Source organism: Lissotriton helveticus, chromosome 6 (genome assembly GCF_964261635.1).
Source record: "Lissotriton helveticus chromosome 6, aLisHel1.1, whole genome shotgun sequence".
Taxonomy (NCBI): domain Eukaryota; kingdom Metazoa; phylum Chordata; class Amphibia; order Caudata; family Salamandridae; genus Lissotriton; species Lissotriton helveticus.
Window position 1 is genome coordinate 1,552,475,386 of NC_136067.1, and position 21,418 is coordinate 1,552,496,803.

General features: G+C 46.1%; 1 protein-coding gene and 1 long non-coding RNA gene across 2 annotated transcripts in view; one reads left to right on the top strand and one right to left on the bottom strand.

Annotated features, from left to right (window-relative positions):
- Positions 1–21,418, bottom strand: part of LOC144763599 (uncharacterized) — a 235,522-nt gene that overhangs the window by 182,804 nt on the left and 31,300 nt on the right. The window lies entirely within an intron of this gene.
- Positions 5,124–21,418, top strand: part of ARFGEF3 (ARFGEF family member 3) — a 505,700-nt gene continuing 489,405 nt past the window's right edge. Inside the window, exon 1 of the mRNA XM_078649342.1 lies at positions 5,124–5,329. Within this exon, the coding sequence (XP_078505468.1) occupies positions 5,218–5,329 (112 nt within the window). The 5' untranslated portion in view covers positions 5,124–5,217. The remainder of the gene's footprint in view (positions 5,330–21,418) is intronic.

Consider the following 21,418-nt stretch of genomic DNA (forward strand, 5'->3'; position numbering starts at 1 on the left):
CTTGCTGTATTTTTGATAATAAGAGCAGAAGAACAAAAAGTGCATTAGTGTTTGTTTTCCTGGGTTCTGGCACGGGCAAACATATTCTCAATGTTAGAGTGGTAGCGCATGGGGAAACACAATAGGTACTTTATAGATCCTGCTCTTAAGCGAAACAGAAGACTACGCTCCCAACATGTAATCTCTTTAAGGAGGTAACTGGCTGGTGTAAGCGAAGTGGATTCAATATCGCCTTCTATTTGAATATACCGTTTCACAGATGATTTGGCTAGTTCTACATTGTGTCTGGTCTCCCCGTAGTGCCTGTAAAGAATGTTACGGATTGTCTTCCCGTTAATCCCCTCTAGTCCATTTGGATTATCAAACGTGTTCAAGATTGACTGCTGCCAGGCTTGCCTGAACTTGGGCCAGACATGGGATTTTAATACCCTGATCACATTTTAGGTAGTCAGCCAGTATTTCTCTTGTCAATGAGGCTTCGGGGTTTTTCCAAACCTTAATCCAAAACAACACAGGACGTGCCTTAATGTAGTCCTCCAAATAAGACAATTTCAATTCAGTGTGGCTTATAAAAGTGGATGATGAAATTGGTAGACCCAAAAGCCTTCTGCAGAATCTGTTCTCCTCAGCCTGGGCATTTTTTAAGTTTGAGTATCCCCAAATTTCGGCCCCATACGTCATAATTGGATCGCATTGTGTCCTATAGATTTTTAATAAAGACTGTACCACCTCAAATCTCTTAGGCTTGGGAAGGGTCAGTACAGAGTTTATGGCTTTAATAAACTTAGACCGACCATAGGCCAAGTGTGGGGTCCATGAACCGTTGTCGGAGAATTGTAAGCCCAGGTAGGGAAAAGTGCGAGTGCATAACAGTGATTCCTGGTCCAGAGCGATCCTATTGATGTGGCGTTGTTTTGGGCCACAGCACATTAAAAACGATTTTTTTTAAATTGGTGCAAAGGTCAAGACTATACATAAAAGCCACAAATCCCCTCACTAAAATCCTCAGGCCATTTGGTGTGCGACCCATTAAAACTGCGTCATCAGCATAGAGTAGGGCGGGGAGGTTAGTGCCATTTATTATAGGGACATCGGGAGTTAGGTTAGACAGAACGTTATGGAGTTCGTTAATGTATAAAATGAATAAAAGAGGGGCAAGGACGCACCCTTGTCTAACGCTCTACCGACCGTTATGTCTCCTGACACTGCTCCATCCATACTTATCCTTACACTGGCTTTTAAATCTCTATGGAGGTATGCCAGAAAGTATACCAAATTGTTATCCAGACCATAGTCCAAGAGGCGTTGCCAGAGCCTTGATCTGTTAACAAATTCGAAAGCGGACGAGAGGTCCATAAAAGCCAGGTACAGTGGACTGTGTCGGGCGATGGTATATTTTCGTATTATTAGGTTCAGGTTCAGACACTGTTCCACTGTACCCAGGTGACTCCGGAATCCCAAATGGCATTTATTTAACACCATCAATGCTACAGGGATTAATCCTCTGTGCTGAGGATTGATCAATCCCATTGTTGAGCACACAAGCAGTGTACTGCATGACGAGCTGAGCTCGTCATGAGCATGGAAGGGGTTAAAATGTTTTCTTCCTCTGCCCATGCCCTGATTTTATTAAATAAAACTCTGCCTAATATTTTGAGGGTGTTGTCGATTAGTGAAATCGGCCTATAGAAACTCGGATCCGATCTTGATCCTTTTTTAAAAATTGGTACAAATACAGAAGTTGACCATGTACTGGGGATATTAGTTGTAATTAGGTTATTAAAAAAATTAACAGTAGGGGGGCCCAGAATTCCTGTTGCAATTTTATAAGGTCTATAGGTAGGCCGTCCGGGCCTGGGGCTTTATTGCCCGCGCTCTGGGATATTGCCTCCTCAACCTCACCTATGGTTATTGAAATTTCGGTAGGACACATATTAGACAAGGAATTATCGCAGTATAATGGGGGGCATATATCTTAGAAAAGTGGGCGACCCATACCTCGCTAGAGATATTGCAGTCGAGGGGAGTGGAAGGGTTCCCAAGAGTTCTTAGGGATTTGGTTGCGGACCAAAAGACAGTTGTACTTTTGGTGTTGGTGGCACAGGCCAGACTATCCCAGTGTTCTTTCAGGACGGTGTCACGCCTGAGTCTTAATTCCCTTTTATAGTTGGACCTTAGTACCGAATAAGGGTGGGATCTCTGGGTGTGCCGACAAAGCCACTCTCAAATCCCTATTAGCTCTGGAACAGATGTTATCAAACCATTTGGGGTCGGGGTTACGTGTGCCCACTGGTCTAGAGATCACATTTTTTATACCTACACATAATTCGTTAAATGCAATGACGGCCTCAGGATTAGGGTCTGACAAGACTAGGCACGTCTCACATAGAATGGGGTATGCTTTTATCATCTTCACAAAAATCTCTTTATAGTCTAGACCTCTCCATTTAACTCTCAGGGTGTCAGTAGAGAGATGTAAGTTGCTCGCTCCCAGTTCTTTCCTGAAATTGGCCCAACGTGCTACCTTTAACAGGACAATTATGGGGTTGTGGTCTCAAAAGGTGGACGGCTTTACCTCTGCCCCAAGGAGGTGACCTTTTAACGAGCGAGATAGAAAAACATAGTCAATAACTGACGCTCGTCCTAGTCCTCTATATGTGGGAATTGGATTCCAGTTGATGTTAATTGGGGCAATATCCATCACATTTAGGAGACTTGAGTTTACTACATGATCTATTAGCTCATACCCTGCTATTTGACCGAGGCCTGGCGGAGCTACCTGTTAGCTGAAGAGGAGATGGGCTGTGGATTCCCCCTCAGCCGTCACCCGCCCAGCCAGACTTTGGGCAGACTTTTCTTTGTCTCTCTGTAGTATCCCCCTCCTTCTCCTTCACACTACCCCCTCCCCCCTCTATGCCCCCTTCTTCCCGTCTTCTATCCCTTTAATGTTTTTCTGTTGAGACCTAGCAATTTGACTGATGCCCTGTGGAGCTACCTTATAGCTGAAGAGGAGATGGGCTGCGGATTCCCCCTCGGCCGTCACCTACCCAGCAGAACATTGGGTAGACTTTCCCTTCGTCTCTCTGTCGTATCTATACCCTACCCCTTTTTCCCCTTCCCCCTTTCCCTTCCTCACTCCATTTTCCTTTTTTTCCATGCTCCTTAAAAGTTTGTATTAATATCTTTGGTAACTTGTAACTGATGTAAGTTTGCAACTATGTGGAACCTTATGTAAAGCGCTCTGATACCTTCGGGTCTAGCCAGCGCTATATAAAACTCTTTAAATAAATGTGTACAATGCAGATAATAAAGTGAATGTAATGTAAATAGGTCAGTGGGTTACTGCTTCTGTAAGAGAGCTTCTTTTGTTACTTGTCGTTTGTAGGTCAAAATCCTAGCATTGAACTTTGAGCTTTTAACAGCCATCAAAGAGTTGCGTGTGAGTGGTGCAATAAACTAAATGAATCTGAGTGACAGTGGTTCTGGAGACTTGAGGGGCACTGTTAAAGGGTGGTAGTGAGTAAATCCGTGGTAGAAGTGATCATTGGGAGGGGGGGTCAACAAACATTGTCGCACAGGACGCCAGCAGTGTTAAAGCCGGCCTTGCTCCAAATCATGTTTGGCCTTCAATTATTGAAAAATCTACTTTACAAGACTATGGAAGTGTCTTCCCAGTGTGTTCTTGTGGTTTGAGAGTCTGCCATTTATTGCAGTATTATCCTTCTACCTGTGTTTGGGACTCGTGTGTAACATGCACCCGTCACTTTCTCTTGTAACACAGTGTTTTCTACCTCTTACATTTGTTTGTTCGATACCTGCACAAGTGCCACCAGTGCCTACGTAACGTTTGTTCTTGTGCTTGAGTGTCCTCCATTTATTGCAGTATTATACCTCTATGTTTATTTTGTACACTTTTGTAACCTGCACACGTCACTTTTTCCTCCTGCAATGCACCGTTTGTAACCTCTTGTATTTTGTTGGCTCACGATTGTCACTTTTGTAATGCACCGTTTGCTACCTCTTGTATTTTGTTGGCTCACGATTGTCACTTTTGAAATGCACCGTTTGCTACCTCTTGTATTTTGTTGGCTCACGATTGTCACTTTTGTAATGCACCGTTTGCTACCTCTTGTATTTTGTTGGCTCACGATTGTCATTTTTGCTTCATTTAATGTAACGTTTGCTTTTGTATTTTGCTCACTTGTAATGTTCTCATGTATCAGTTCTGTTCCTATTGTGAAGCGCTCTGACACCTTCGGGTAAAGTCCGCGCTATATAAAAATGCATAAATAAATAAATAAATAAGAAGTCCCTGGGAGTAGGAAAACGTTGATGTATTAGTGCATAGAGGCCAATGTCTAAAATGCAGAAAGAGGGAGATTAAACAAGTGGAGGATTTATATTCCCCATTAATATTGAATTGGGGACAATTTCAGGTGGGAGGGGCTAAATTAAAGCCATTTTGGCTCTAAAAATCTGAAATGACCTGTCTGGATGGAGCCTGTTGGCATGAGGCAGTGTTACCTATTCGAATTGTAACATATGTTGCTAGCTTCAGAGTCAGAACAGTCCCAACAAAGAGTTCTTCTCTCTAATCATGGTTGTCCGGGTGTTTTCTGTGCAATCTCCCTCGAATATTAATCTGTGTCAATGACTGTTTTCGCCAAATCAATTTCGCTGTTACTATGTTTTATATCACGCAACGCTTTCCATGTGGTTTTATCATGCTACGATCGCACACAAAATAAACACATGGGGACTTTTAGGAAACGTGTGTGGCTCTGTATAGGTGGTCCCTCATCCTCAGAGGGACACAATCCGGAAACACTGTCAGGTGTCAAACGCGAGGGTTGTCAGCGGGGGGGGGGGGGGTGGGAAGGCGCGGCCAGAGGACGGGCACTCCCTCCGGTGCGCCTCTGCCCTCTCCGCCCCGGGCAGGTGCGGCCTCCGCTCCTCCTCTCCCGGCGCCTGCTCCAGTCACAGGCCCGCCCGGCCCACCGGATCCCGCTCCGGCTTCCCGTCGCGCCGCCCCCTGGATGACAGGCTCCGATCACAACCCCGGAGTCCCCGCCCGCGCTGCTGTCACCGAGCCGGGACGGAGCGGAGGCGGGCAGGGAGCAGCGCCGCCCCCCGGGCCCGCTCAGCGTGATTCATCAGTCGGAGGCGGCGGCAGCGGCTGCCTAGGGACCCGCAGACTCCGGTACCCACCCCGTGCGCATGGAGGGGCACCCTCGGCCCGACAAGATGGAAGAGACGCTGAGGCGGCTGCAGAAGGAGGCGTCGGGGAGCAAGCACAAAGCCATCAAGGACTGCTGCGGCTCTGCCATAGGTGAGGGCGAGCGGGGGGCACCGAGGCACCTGCGGGGGCGCACGGCCACATCCACAGCCTGGCACCCGAGCCCGGCGCGCACGCTTCTGTATCACCAATCACAGCCAGAGGCAGCTCCGGTGGAAACACAACACGCACCTGAGCAGGAAGACAGACATCCTGCCATCCTGCCATCCTGCCATCCATCCAGCACTGAGCACTCTCCCCACCCAGACTGGAACAGCGTCCCAGCCAGACACAGCGCCTCAGCCAAGCACAGCGCCTCTCCACAACCACAGCGCCTCTTCACAACCACTCAAAGCCCTTCTTCCCAACAACGCACATCCCTGCACAGCCAGTACTCTGCTCAGCCAAACACAGCACATTTTCCCAACCACGCACATCCGTGCACAACCAGACTCAGTACTCTTTTCAGCCAGACTCAGTACTCTTTTCAGCCAGACTCAGTACTCTTTTCAGCCAGACTCAGTACTCTTTTCAGCCAGACTCAGTACTCTTCTCAGCCAGACTCAGTACTCTTCTCAGCCAGACTCAGTACTCTTCTCAGCCAGACTCAGTGCTCTTCTCAGCCAGACTCAGTACTCTTCTCAGTACTCATCTCAGCCAGACTCAGTACTCTTTTCAGCCAGACTCAGTACTCTTCTCAGCCAGACTCAGTGCTCTTCTCAGCCAGACTCAGTGCTCTTCTCAGCCAGACTCAGTGCTCTTCTCAGCCAGACTCAGTGCTCTTCTCAACCAGACTCAGTGCTTTTCTAAGCCAGACTCAGTGCTCTTCTCAGCCAGACTCAGTGCTCTTCTCAGCCAGACTCAGTGCTCTTCTCAGCCAGACTCAGTGCTCTTCTCAGCCAGACTCAGTGCTCTTCTCAGCCAGACTCTGTGCTCTTCTCAGCCAGACTCTGTGCTCTTCTCAGCCAGACTCTGTGCTCTTCTCAGCCAGACTCTGTGCTCTTCTCAGCCAGACTCCGTGCTCTTCTCAGCCAGACTCAGTACTCTTCTCAGCCAGACACAGCGCCTGTTCCCAATCACGCACATCCGTGGGCAGCCAGACTCAGTACTCTTTTCAGCCAGACTCAGTACTCTTTTCAGCCAGACTCAGTACTCTTTTCAGCCAGACTCAGTACACTTCTCAGCCAGACTCAGTACTCTTTTCAGCCAGACTCAGTACTCTTTTCAGCCAGACTCAGTGCTCTTCTCAGTACTCTTCTCAGCCAGACTCAGTACTCTTCTAAGCCAGACTCAGTACTCTTCTAAGCCAGACTCCGTAATCTTCTCAGCCAGACTCAGCGCCTCTCACAACCCGCCTTCCCAACCACGCACATGCCTTTTTTCCAACCACGCATATCCCTGGATAGCCAGACTCAGTACTCTTTTCAGCCAGACTCAGTACTCTTTTCAGCCAGACTCAGTACTCTTTTCAGCCAGACTCAGTACTCTTTTCAGCCAGACTCAGTACTCTTTTCAGCCAGACTCAGTACTCTTTTCAGCCAGACTCAGTACACTTCTCAGCCAGACTCAGTACTCTTTTCAGCCAGACTCAGTACTCTTTTCAGCCAGACTCAGTACTCTTTTCAGCCAGACTCAGTGCTCTTCTCAGTACTCTTCTCAGCCAGACTCAGTACTCTTCTCAGCCAGACTCAGTACTCTTCTCAGCCAGACTCAGTACTCTTCTCAGCCAGACTCAGTACTCTTCTCAGCCAGACTCAGTACTCTTCTCAGCCAGACTCAGTACTCTTCTAAGCCAGACTCCGTAATCTTCTCAGCCAGACTCAGCGCCTCTCACAACCCGCCTTCCCAACCACGCACATGCCTTTTTTCCAACCACGCATATCCCTGGATAGCCAGACACAGTAGTCTTCTCAACCAGGCATAGCGCCTCTCGCAGCTCATTTCACTGCCAGGGCGGCACACGACCCCTGCATCCAGACAGACCACCACCACCTCTCACAGTTAGACACCCCACCCGATCCAGGAAGCTTTCGCACATCCAGGTATCCAACAGAGACCCCTCACTCCCCCATCAGACTGTTGTAAAGTCCTCCTTCAAGGGGCTATAATAGAAACACTCATTACAGCCCGTGTTGTGAATTCAGCAGAGGCACGCTTCACAGCAGGGGCCTTCACACATGCACTGGTCACTGCCCAGGGTGCTCCAGGCCGCTGCAGGCCAACACGAGTCACAGGGCATCGTATCCTGGCCTGCTGCCAGCGCCCAGCAGGGCGCCTTCATGATAGCTGACATTTAACATCATCCATCTGTTCAGATGAGTTCACGCATACAGGCGAATACAGCCCTGTTTGCAGACACCGCTGCTCATAGCAAGCCGTGCTTCGCTCCAGGGGCAGGACAGGCAGTGGAAGGCCACGCTATGTTGCTGCACTATTATTGTAGCATTGCATTGCATTGCTCTGTTCTTTCGTTATTTGAGTAGACAATGATGCATAAATGTCTTCTTTTCAAAGAAAATTTGTAACCTAGACGATGAGACTTGTGCATCTAACCTTACTAATAATGAGTAAAGTATTTGTCATGTTTTTAATTTTCAAAAGTAAAGTTTGTTTTCCATGTTTTCATTTTGCAAACATCAACAGATGATTTAAAAAAAAAAAAGCCAAAATGGCTATCAGTGTATTAGTGCCTACTAGTCCAATAGGACAATTGGGGTAGATTTTATGCCCCCAACAAAACAAATTATTTTTTAAATGCGTGAACTTTCTATATGTATCTATCATAAACTAGTTTGCTTGTAACAATATGAGACAGTTCTGGAACATCACATCCCCTGCCCCTATGCATTGCCACCCCCCCTCAACCATAGAAGATGCAAGCAGATTTAAGTCTTGAGCAGCCACAATGTCAGTGGCGTAGCGAGCGAGTGAAACCACCCCCGAGAGTCATTGAAGCCCATTATCTGTGACGCACATTCAGTCCAAACTCCTCAGCTTGCCATGTCGAGTGGTCTGGCAGGAAGCCCAGACTGCTTTAAAAACTTGGCCCGAGCTTTAGCTCATCCAGATCTGTGGGGTCCACCATCTCCTTTCCACTTCCTGTCCCCCAGTTCACATAGCTGGGAATTGAAAATCAGGGTGAAGTCATATGAACCACCTCACTTGACAAACCTTGCCTGAAGTACTTCCTTATTTACAACGGAGGGATCATTCTGTGACGAATAGTCCAGTGCCTTAATAAGATTACTGCAATCCGTAGGAACATTAATGTCACTTCAGCCTCAATTGCAAAAAGAATAGATGATGGACAGAATGCTGAATTAATCAAACATTCATCCCCAGCCACAAACCTGGGTTAAATCCATAGTCTTTTTTTGTACGCCACGCCATTCCAGTTTAGACCCAGCCATATGCAAATCGGTCTTGAACCTGTTCCCCATGGGAACAGTCCAGCCCGAACTGCCAGGCCAGGTCTTCCCTGGACCAGAAACAAGTATCCTGGGACCGGTTTCAAGGTAACACCCCTCATCAGCCAGGCTAGCTTGAATCTGGTGGTGTAGCAAGCACAGGACCCATATCTAGGCATACCCTTCCCACTTAGGGTAACAAATGCAAAAAAGAACAGATGTTCACTCAATTACAAGTGGGCTGAGAAATTCTGATATGAGTGGTAACTCGTACTTAAATGTTCTGACAGAAATGCCTAAGAAATACCCATACTTCTGGAATTCGTGCAATATAAGCACTAGATTTAGCATGTTATTCCCTGTTTTCCGAGTATCAACTCGGAATAGGACATAATTACGGCACATGGCAAATACCTTACCCCCTCATGTTTGTATTTACCACAGTCCATTTCAGAACACTAGTAATCGGAGCTGAAATGTAAATATTCACTCAAGCCATGCTAAAATGTTTGATCAAACGTGCATTAAAAATATATAAATAATGTCCATGCTTGAAGCACGCATAAATAATGCATATGTCTTATCATATATATTATTGCAAATCTCACAAGTGCCCTAACATTAACCTGCTTTTAGAATCATCGTGGAAGTGTGCCAGTTCATAGGGCTGTCGTGCATTGTTTCTAACATTTTCTTGTCGAGTGCACATTCCTAATCCATGGCTGACCAGTCTTATGTACAGACTGCAAGAAGTCACCTTTCCATGTACTGCAGATGTTGTCCTGACATTTTCTGCTTGCAACACGTTAAGTTTCGTGAACTTGGGAATTCTTGTTGGACGCATAAGAGGCTGGAGCTTGTTTACCGTCTGCCTTTGGAGGCAATGTTTTCATGGACTAAACCTGCAGTTATAGGTGGTCCTGGTGCCCCTTAAACCTGGTGGATTTACCAAATGCATTTTTGTACCTTATGTCAGGTATTACTGCTTGTGAGATAATGCTGCCAAACATTTGAAAAGAGCTTGTGAACAGGAAGGGGTAGCAATTCTAATTGTGCAACATTTTAACTTAGCCATTCTACTCTAAATGACAGTACAGGAGAACCACACGAGGAGCTGAGTAGATCTGAAGACTGCTACAGGACCATCTGATATGTAGCACTTTGAGGCTATACGAATGGCAGAGTAGGCACATTATAAGCAACTGTAAAGTAGCTCCTAATCTTCATTGACACATTTTCCTTCCACAACAGACCATTTACACTGCTGTGTGTGTTTTCCTAGACAGCATTGATTAGGGCCTCTATACGCACACTGTGTTCAGATCACATTCTCAACCCTCATCCAAGTGGCGACCAACCACATAACAAGTTAGAGTGCCTCAAATAAAAGTTTGTTTCCTTGGTGCTCTTTTGGGATATGTGGGTGGAAAGGTATTCAATATAAAATGTTGTATGTGAGAGATGTGTGACATGCCTGAGGTTCAAAGTCATGCTTCAAACTTACTATGGCGACCATTGCTGTGCATGAGTGTGAGATGTTCTGGAAAGTATGAGAAGAATTGACTGATTTGGGCATACCTACTTATCAGTGTGTGTGTGTGTGTGTGTGTGTGTATGTATATATATATATATATATATATATATATATATATATATATATATATATATATATATATAAAATCTACATCACATGATTATATTGATGGTAAGAGCCTTATTTTAAGTGCTCTCTGGAATTTTAGGTGATTATCATTTATTGTTATTTGTGCTGGGACTAGTTAGAAAGTTCAGCTGTCAGGCTGAAAAGGAGCTTCCACCTATGTGGGGCTTTTTAAAGGGTGTCCTGATTAGGATCATGTCCAGGCTGAGTGCAGTAGGGTTGGTGATGATGGGTTTGGAGTTTTCATTGAAGGAAGATTTGTCCAGTTGCATAGATTACTTGAAGAACAATGCACCTTGCTTTAAATGTGATCCGTCTATCTACCTGCAGGCAGTGAAGGGATGTGATGCCAGTTGTGTTATGTATGTACACAGGTAGCTGGAGGAACTGTCTAGTATCTACATTCTGGATCCTCTGTAATTTCTGAAGAATTAAGAGTGATGCTGCAAGTTCTATCCATTAGCATAAAAAGAACCGGGTAATAATAAAGTGATGGTAGCTTGAGGTTATCACGTCAGGTAATGGACCGAGATAGACCTTGAACAGGAGGGGAGCTATGGTTGAAGTTTGTGGTGTGACAACTGGGGAATTGAAGGGAAAAGGTGAGATGATGCGTTATCTGTCAACAAGATAGGAGGTAAACCATTTCTGGTCAGTTATTATATTTCTATGTTTCTGTGTCTGTGAAGGCGTTTAGGGTGATGGCGCTGATCTATGAGAGATGAAGGAGTAGGAGTGCCACTACTTCCTTTGAGTCAGTGCTATTTTGTATATCACCCCATGCCTCTATCCATTCTGCTTCATTGCCAAAGCCAGGACAGAATTATTTTTGATATTCCAAGAGCAGGTTATTACCTTCACCAAATGCTGAAATTTGATTGAACCCAGACTTTTCAATGAGATTACCTAGAAATGGACTGGACAGCTTGATATTAGTAGGTAGATCCCTCTGGTTGGAATGGCAGCAAAATGTTTGTTTAAGTAGGGTGTCTTTGAATATATGTCAGCCATGGGCCTGTTAGTTATCCGAATGAGCCACAGACGTTTATGATGTGGATGAGGTATTCGGGTGGTAGAGGGTTAAAGAGATTTAGGCCATGATTAACTTTTGGAGTAAGTGAAAGGGTGGGTGGTGGTGACGAGATTGCCTCTTTTTTCGTTTTAAGGTATTTTTCGATGTCTTTTTCTCTTTTGATTAAGTGAAAGGATCCAGAATTACAAAGTCCATGAGTGGGCCACTTTCAGGTAAATGAATCATCCTGGAATCAGGAACTCATAGATGAATTTATATAGTTTTCTAGATAATTAAGAGGCTACTGAAAACTTGTGCGAGTAATGGAATATTCTTGCTGTTTTGATGGTGGGCGTATAGGTGATTGAATGGCACTGGAGTGCTGAATTTTCATTATAGCAATGACATTTCTTCAAGATCCTGCTGTTCGATTTTACTGCTTTTAGTTTCAGTGCCAACCAGTCAAATTTCCTAGACGGCTGATGTGCTGAGATGGATTTGAGTACTTTAAGTTTGTCTCAAACAGTTGTTCAAATCTTGATGGGTGGAGCCCGGGTTGCCAAACTGGTGATTAAGGAGCAAGGTAGTGTTGGAGATATTAGGGAGATTTACATAGATCCTCCATGTTTTGATGCTTTTTCAGTAGCTTGTTGAAAGACTTGTTTTCAGTGCAGCAATAGAGAGGTGGCTCGTCAGAGAGGCCACGTCTTGGTCACGAGATGCTGTTAGGACAGGCAAATATTGCATTAGGAGAACGTTTAACCGGGTGGAACCAGAGGCCTGTTCAAGAAAATTAATCAGTTTAAGGTCAGATTGTAGGCCATTGGTTTGTAATGAGTCCTGCTTAATAAAACAGGATTTAGAGTCTGAGAATAAGCAAAGGTTTAGCTGCTGAAATGTAGCCTCAGCAGAGCAGTCCAGAAAAGGGATTTGTAGATCTGGAGAAATGCATGTCTCGGTTAGCGATGCGGAGCTTCGGACAAACATTAACTCTCATTCTAGGGTTGATTCTCAGTCAGATTGAAGAGCTGCTGTAGACAATGACTAGACCACAAGTAGTCTTTTTGGCAAAATTATTTTTTTGGAGCATCTTCCATCCAGCAGGGTGTAACATGGGTGGGGCATCGTCGCTTAGCCATGTTTCTGTCACTAATAGTAGTTCATAGCTATTTTCTGAGTCATTTCATGGATGCTAACACTATTCTGGTGAATTGAACATGAATTAAGGAGTGATCAGGAGAGAAAGTGAGAGGATTTTAGCATTTTGGAGCTAGGAGGCTATGGAATGTTAAAATCAGTCCATTTCAACCACATAATTTGTGTTTGTTTATCCCACAAGCCTGTGGTGCTATGTATAAACTGGTAGCTGACCTGTCAGAATGCAGTTTTTTTTCAAGAGTTTTAAATCAATAACTACTGATTGGAACTCAATGGAAAAAGACAAATCGACTAAACATTAATCATTGTGACTCAGCAAACTCCATGCTGCTTAAAATGCAATTATATTTAAAAACAGCTAATGTGTGCAACCAAACACATACAAACTTATCAAAAATGGATATCAGCTTGGACTAAACAATTATAATAAAAGCTTTGCAAATGGTTGCCCTACCCTGCTATCAAAATGAAGGATTATGGGATCAAGATTATATCTACACTATCTATGGCAGGGCTTTCGACAGCTGATAAATGAAAGGGGCCGATATACATCAGAAGCAGCATCCTGTCAACATGTGTAGTGTTTACCGCCCTGGAATGTATAATGCATTCGGATTGGCCTTCACTGATGTCTATCTGGCTCTACCGACAGCTCAGATAAACAAAAAAAATCTGTCTTTCTGACCCTCCATATTGACCAAAAGCCAGTCCCTGTTTTGTGTGAACAAAAAAAACATAGAGGCCTATTAGGATGGCGGACGGACCTGCATCCGTCCGCCACCCCCGAAGTGGAGGGACCGTCCGCAGGGGCAGCGGCGGTCCCTCTGGTGCAATTAGGATGTGCCCACCACCCTGGCGTTCACATCCCGTATCTTTAACCTTGCGGCGGGTGCTGCTTGAAGCAGCACCCGCCGCAAGGTTAAAAATGCATGATTTGCATTTACATGCACAAAGCGGCAGGCACCGCGCGGTGCCTGCCGCTTTGTGCATGTAAATGCAGGGGGGTACAATAGGTAACCCCCATGGGCACCCCCCACCCACCCTTCACCCTGGGGGCCGGCAACGGGCCCCCAAAGAAAAGACCGTATGCCTTACCGCATGTCCTGAAGCACATCCTAATATGGCTGGCGGTGTCTGATAGACACCGCCACCATATTAGAGCTTTTCCGCCAATTCCGTGGCGGAAAAGCGGCGGACGGTCTTCCCGTCCACCAATGACCCCCCAGCCATCCTAATGTGGCGGGGGTCTTTTCATGTACCGCAGCGGTGAATCTGCTTCCGCTGGCCCGGAGGATGCGGATTCACCGCAATCCTAATCGACCCCTTAGTGTCTAATTTGACTCTTCAATTTCTATGATTGGTCAATTCAATGCAGTGGTTAGTTCCTTTTTTCCCAACTGTGCTCTTTGAAGCATATTCTTTTCGTTCTTATTTCTTCGTAAAGTGCAAAAAAACCTTCATTTGAGTGAGTGTGATAGAAGCAACCTTGATTTGTCTCAATGGCATGTGTGCAAGCTCACACTGGCGAAAAACACTGGTGATAGGCTAAAACTGAGCCTAAGGAAAAAAAGAACATATTTTTTCTGCCCTAGCCTCCTTGCACTGGTTGCCTGAATTGGATTGTGTGCAAGTCCCTTTGTCTACTACACAGCGCTGTCCAAGCAGACCTGTCTTCTTTTTTCAATTTTCAAGTGGTACAACACCTGTTGTTCTTTGAGAACCAGGGGCCAACATTTTCTTGAGGTCCCCAAATTCCTTGTGAAGTCTCTGGGTGATAGGGCTTTCTTAGAGGGGCAGCTTCAACATGGAATTCTCTTCCACTTGAATTAAGCCGAGTCAAATGTAGTGAAATACAAGAGGGCCTTGAAGACTTGGTTCTACACTTATTTCTGTTAATAGTTCTTCCAGCCTGGTTAGTTGGTTCCAGCTTTTCGAGCCTTTGATTTTCTTTCGATGGCGCTTTGGATGAATGTTAATGGTGCAAAAGGACAAACTAACATAACCTCAGGATAGAAGGCTGAGTTGGCCCTGCCAGGATTCAGAACTCATGACCTGTCTGGCATAGCCAAGGGCAGTGGCTAGAGCTCAATTCACAAGGCCTTCTTATTTCAGCTGTTAACACAGCGGGAGGGGTAAACCCGGAAGTGCAGCATGCTTGAGCCTGATGGTGGAAGCTCACATAAATGATTGACTTTATTGTAGGAACAATAGTTAAACGTGACAGTGACTGAAATGCATTCCCAACAGATTGGAAGAGGCCGCAGCGTAGGCTGGGAGTGTGATCAATTAATATGCAGCGGAAATTGCAGGCTTGAGGATGAAACGCTTTTTAATGTGAAATATGAGAGATGGCCTGATTTTGAAAATATCAGATAATGCTATAGCTGCAAGTACAGGAAACACAGGAGATTTCCTTTCAATTTCAGCTTCCTCCACAGCAAGTGGAGGGCTGGCTGTTTTAGCCTGTGTGAGAACTCTTCGTTAAGAACAGGGGATTAAGGCCCTTGGAGCAGCTCCAGCTTTAAGGAGACAGTGGGGGTTTGGGGGGACTGGAGGACGCTGTCTTGCTTTATGATGTGCACCTCCTGCCCCTAATCTCCCCCTCAGGCAGCCATGCTTGAGGACTAAACTTGGGCTTTATAGGGCCACTGTAGACGCACTTCCTGTGAAAAAGCCTCTGCTGTCTTTAGCACCACGCATCTCCCTAGTCACACAGTCAGGCAGGTTCGAATGAGTCACTTCCGCCACTGCTGCACAAGGCGATCACCGTGGCCTCCGGCAAAAGATGAGTTCCTTGGGTGACGTGAATGTCACAGTTGTCATGGTAATCAAGGAAGCCATTATTGTATTGTTTTTGCCGGTGTGCTGTTCCGTAGTTCGGCCCTGAGAAACACATGTAGAATTTTTTTTGCATTCGCTAACAGTGCAAATAGGTAATTTATTTCGGCCTTTTGCAAATGCAAAATAGCCTTTCAAGATGTATGAAAGGCTTTGTAGATGCAATTTTAGATAATCACAAAAATTGTGATTACCTAAAATTGCGACAACAAATAGGGAAACACAGTTTGTGATTCCCTTAGCACATGTACCAAGCATTTTCTAAATGCAAAATTGTGCATTTAGGAAAATGCTATTACCATCGACTCCCAAGTCGAGGGTAACCCTGTGCAACTTTTGAAAAAAGCTAAATATGCATTTTTCAAAGTGACATGTAGGGCATGTGGGCGCATTACATGTGCAAATGTTTCTTTTTTGTGTGCTTCAGGAGGGTCTTATGCCCAGGGCACCCTTAGTATTGCATTACCTAATTTGCAATTACCAATTAGGTAATCGCAAATTAGGTAATGCAAAACCATTCGCACCTATGGGGCTTTGGTAGTGTGAACATATTTTGAGAGCCAAAAACCGGGACCTGCCAGAAATAAAAATAGGACTAAAGCTTTTAGTCTTACTTCTATATCTGTCCGGTTCCTCCAGTTTTTGCGGAGCCTTGCAAATGTGTTTGTGTGTGTGTGTATATATATATGTGTGTGCATATATATGTGTGTGTATGTGTGTATATATATATATATACACACACACACATATATTTGCAAAGCTCCACAAAAACTGGAACACACACATATATATACCATTAGTTTTTTAACATTTAGAGAACTATCTTCAGTGTTGGATTGGAAACCAAAATCAGATGTGGCTACTGGCAGCAGGGCCGGACTGGGAACCAAAACCGGCCCTGGCAAAGTACTCTGCCGGCCCCCCCTCCCCACTCGCCGGTGAGGCGGCGGGGGTGGTTGGCAGTGCCGCCGAGCGCTTTGCTAGGGCCGGTTTTCGCCGATTTTGTTGCAGGGCCGATTTTGCGGCGCACCGGGGGATTGCCCGGTGCCCGTTATGACCAGTCCGGGCCTGACTGGCAGAAATGATCACACTAGTCACTACTGCAGGAGACAACACTTAGAATGCACAGCTCTCAAGATTCATATTTCAGTGCTTGAGTAGGCCTCCTAGCCCAGGAATTTTCGTTTTATTCTTATAGTCCTAATTTTATATTGGTTAAAATAGGACTGCATATTCCAGAATGCAACGAAAAAAACCTGGACTAGATTATCAACTCGTACACGAATCTGTGTATTTTGAGAATTCTGATTACGGGGTGTGGGAGTTTTCATGGTTGAGCCATGTAAGCCCATTGATCTCTGCAGGTAGCCTTATCTATATTCAGTCAACCTGAAGATGCCAGTGTGGCAGAATGGCCAGTCCAGCCCTGGTTATATCACTATGTTTTGATTTAGTCTACTGTGCCTTTTGCAAGATTTCTGCTACTTAGCTTATTAGGCCTTGTATATGGCATGATCTACTCTGTTCAATAAATTTACATATGTGACCTACAGAGAGACTCCCTAGTTTAATCCTTGCCTTATCTCTGGTGGTCACCTTGTTATTGTTTGGAAGCGGAAGATGTGTGTGATAACAATTCGTACAACAACTATGAGATACTCTCAACCCGGTCTTTTTTAGGTCTGGCTTCAGCCAGCATATTGCACTATACACAGCATTTACTTTGTTGATTTAAGGGTGTGGTTGCAGTGATGGAGCCTTTTGATTGCTGCTTAGGTAAAGAATGGAAATATTGTGTATGGCTTGGAGAGATTAACTCTTGCACAATCAATATGTCTAAGATAGCCCATACCCTGCTTTATGTCACCAATTCCTGCCAAAGTCATTAGGATGAGTCAGTCCACCCTATTTTTCCTTCAGAACAGGCATAGAAAAAAGGCTAGACAAACTGTAGTGATTCCATAATGCCCTGCCCTCCAGTAGTGTGTCTGAGGTGGGTGGGGGGGAGGGGAGGGGGGCACTCTGCCGATATATATTGTTATAACTGCATTAGTTACAGCATTTGAGAGGTGACCAACAATGCTTCTGCACCATCCATTGTTAATTGCATCTTGGACTCATTGCGGCCTACTGTAATGATTTCATTTAAGACAATTATGGGATCCTGTCCAGGACATCAAGAAGGTCCAGGACTGGCTGGTCGCTACAACTCTACTCTGACGGTGAGTCAGAGAAGTCTGCTGGGGAAGCCAGAGAGCTGTCTTAGTGTACAACTGACCTAACCGTGTACATTATTCCAGTATGAATCCTTTGTGAGTCCTTGCCTAGACTCAATTTGGGATTTATTGCTCCAGCATCAGGAGCTAAAGGCGGGTGACACTTTGGAAGTAGTACTCTTGCCAGTGGATCCCGCCTGCCAAAGTATGGCACTGCCCCCTGTTAGGCCACAGACATCTGTGTTCACACTGTACAGCACTCTTTCATTCCAAGTCTCCCTCTGAAGGTGTTGACCATCTTGGGGACTGTAAACACTGCCTTATCTGTGCCGAAAGTGAGTAGCACCGAAGCTGTGACTCCTGCACAGCGATGAACGTTTCCTGCTGAGCACGCTTGAGTGACCTAATGGTACTATGCAATCTTTATTCTACAATGTGGGCACAATCATATAGCAGCAATTGCCATTGCACACACTGGATCCACATTCGTTGGGCTCCAGAACTGTTCAACATGCACTGTGATGCATGTGCATAACAAATTGGAGAACTGGGGAGCAACATAAATATTGTATTTCTCATGACTGTCAGCTTACTGATAGGGTGTCAGCAAAGAGTAACCAGTTGTTTTTTGTTGCTTTTAGTTGTGTTGCCTTCACAAGAAATACAGTGCACATCAATATATATTAAACTGTGTACTCGTTGCAGATTGCGAGTATGAGAGCGTTTTGGACCAAATGGTAAGAGACTAGGTTGTGTTTCATTGCTACACCAAGAGGGTCCAAGAGAGACTTCTACCCTGTAAAAACCTAACGCTTGCGCAGGCAGTTGCCATTGCCAAGGGAAATACGCAATCTATGCAGTTGTTAAGACTTCTAAACTAACAGGAGCTTGGGGAACTCCCAGTGGATTAGCAATACATTTGTTCACTAAGGACAAAAAGGTATGTGTTGATCAAGAAAGGTTTGGAGATAAAATTAGGGAAAAATATCAGGGCAGCAAACTTAAGGAGGTGTGTGACTGTTATGGCTCCAGTCACCAAGAAATGCAAGGAAAGTCATGTCTGGCATGAGACAAGGTGTGTAATGCACGTGGGAACAAAAACCACTATGCAAGAATGCGCAGGAACATACACAGTGAAGGAGTCTGTACTGTAAGTTGACATGGAAGAAAATCTTGATAAGTTGGTTCAAATGGGTAAATGCAAGTGAGGTGATAAACCTATGTGCATGTTTAATATACAAAACAAGAACATATAATGTATTGTGGTTGAGAATAAATACAGTAAATAGGACTTCAGGAACACTGGTGTTGCATAAATATTAGGAATAGCTCTATCAATAAATAACATGCATATCAGGTTTATATATCACCAATACATGGAATAATAAAGCCTGGTTCATTTAAATGCATAACCACATTTTCATTCTGGTATCGCTGCCACCAATTAAATAAATCAGGAAGTTTACATTTGCAAGATAAACCCACTTTGAAAAGGATAACAGTACTTGTGGAATCATGGGGAATGCATGCAGGCTTCTCTGGATTCACGGTGCACTGGGGACTCTTTTATGTTCATGCGGGGCCCATGCGCGTGTACCTAAAGACAAGGAAACACGGTAAATATGACATTTGGCCCTCCGCTGCCACCGGGGAAGGATGTCCGCTTGCCGGTGTGGTTTACTTGAGCCTACGGCAATATCGCAGGCACCAGGGTAGCACAGTTCGAAGTCAGTAGACGAACGAACGGCTGCCAGCGGGGTCACTCAGTCTCAGCGCTCGCTCAAATCAACGCCGGTGCACAGTTCCTTCATAACGCGGCACCCCTCCAGGGGAAACGACCCACCTCACTACGGCTGCAATCGAATAGCGATTCAGTCGGGGCACAGCACTTCCTACGCCAGCATCAGGGTTCTCAGGGGCTTCACGGACCTCCCTCCGACTTCCTCATACGGGGGCTGGTCCCGCCCACGGCAACAGTTTCCCGGGTCTCTGGGAAAGGGCAGGGACGCTAATCCCGCCCAATGAAGGCCGGCCTCTCCCCGCCCCGGCGCACCACCTCACCTTTGATCACTGCACAACCAGGAAGCACGCAACGCCGGTGGGGCTCGGAGACGTCCGAATCCCCCGCGATAGGCGCTATTCATTAAGGGGGCACTGTGGAAGGTCGCGACTCGCCTTTTCTTCACGACTTCGCCACCGGGGGGGGGGGGGCGGGGAGGCACATAAACTTGGCCTGAGGTACTGGCACGAGCCAGGAGGTTCTAGAACCTTCCCTGGCTGTGTCAATGGCATGGCACTTTTGAGGTGTCTTTTGGTCACTCAGAGCCACCGTACTGGGGCTCTAGAGCAGCCATTTTGTGTACCTGAGGAAAGTTATGAAATTCCTGTCAGGAAAGCGCGCCAACCAGAAAGGGCGCCAAAACCTCAAAAGGTCAGGGTGCAAGGAGGCTCCAATGGGAGTCACTCACATGAGGGAAATATGTGTCCATCATTTTAAGGTTAAACACACACAGGTTGCCAACCTCAGTTCTCATGTCCACAGGTTTCGCCAGGCGCCTTGTACATAGGTGCCAGAAACCTTGTGAGCAACTGGGTGTCAAGGAACACCTAGCCCCATGAAACAACACACAAAAAGGTCCTGGTAGACAAATAAAAAGCGGCAAATTTTGGGAGGTTCAGGGGAACAAAAGAAATCATATTGGTGAGGGGACTCTCAGAAGCAGACGGGTCCAACACGCGTCCCCCCCAGCCGAAAGTGGGGAGAACTACCCAACCCCTTGGGAGTCCTCAACACTAAGGCGGAAATACCTGGAGAGACCGTCTGCATTGGCGTGGTCAACTCCGGGCCGATGTTCCACCCGAAAGTCCATTCCCTGTAGGGAGATAGACCACCTCAACAGTTTGGGGTTTTCCCCCTTCATCTGCATGAGCCAGCGAAGGGGTCGGTGGTCTGTCTGAACAAGGAAGTGTGAACCAAACAAGTATGGTCGCAGCTTCTTCAGTGCCCAGACCACCGCAAAGGCTTCCCGCTCAATGGCACTCCACCTCTGTTCCCGGGGAAGCAGTCTCCGTGACAAAAAGACCACGGGTTGATCCAGACCCTCTTCATTGAGTTGCGATAACACGGCCCCAATGCCAATATTGGATGCATCTGTCTGGACAATGAACTCTTTTGAAAAATCTGGAGCCTTCAGGACTGGAGCTTTACACAATGCTTGTTTCAGAGTGTCGAAGGCTCGCTGGCAAGCCTCCGTACAGATGACTCTCCTGGGTTGCTTTTTGGCCGTGAGTTCTGTAAGGGGTGCCACGATAGTGCCATACCCCTTCACGAACCGTCTGTAGTAACCTGTGAAGCCCAGGAAGGCTCGGACCTCAGTCTGGGTCTTGGGGGGTTTCCAGGCCATGATTGCCTCAATCTTCGCCTGAAGGGGCTGCACCGTTCCCCGGCCCACCAAGTGACCTAAGTACACTACCGACCCCTGTCCAATCTGACATTTGCTGGCCTTGATCGTCAAGCCATCCCGTTTCAGGGCCGGGAGAACGGCTTGCAAGTGCTGCAAGTGATCCTCCCAACTGCTACTGAAGTCAGCTATGTCATCCAAGTAAGCAGCAGAGAATGACTCCATCCCGGTGAGGATCGTGTTCACCAGCCGCTGGAAAGTGGCAGGAGCGTTCTTGTGCCCGAAAGGCATAACGCAGAACTGGTAGTGTCCATCAGGTGTGGAGAAGGCTGACCTTTCCTTGGCTCCATCAGTCATGGGAATCTGCCAGTACCCTGCAGTGAGGTCAATGGTACTGAGATATTGGGCAGCTCCCAACCGGTCAATCAATTCATCTGCCCGAGGGATCGGA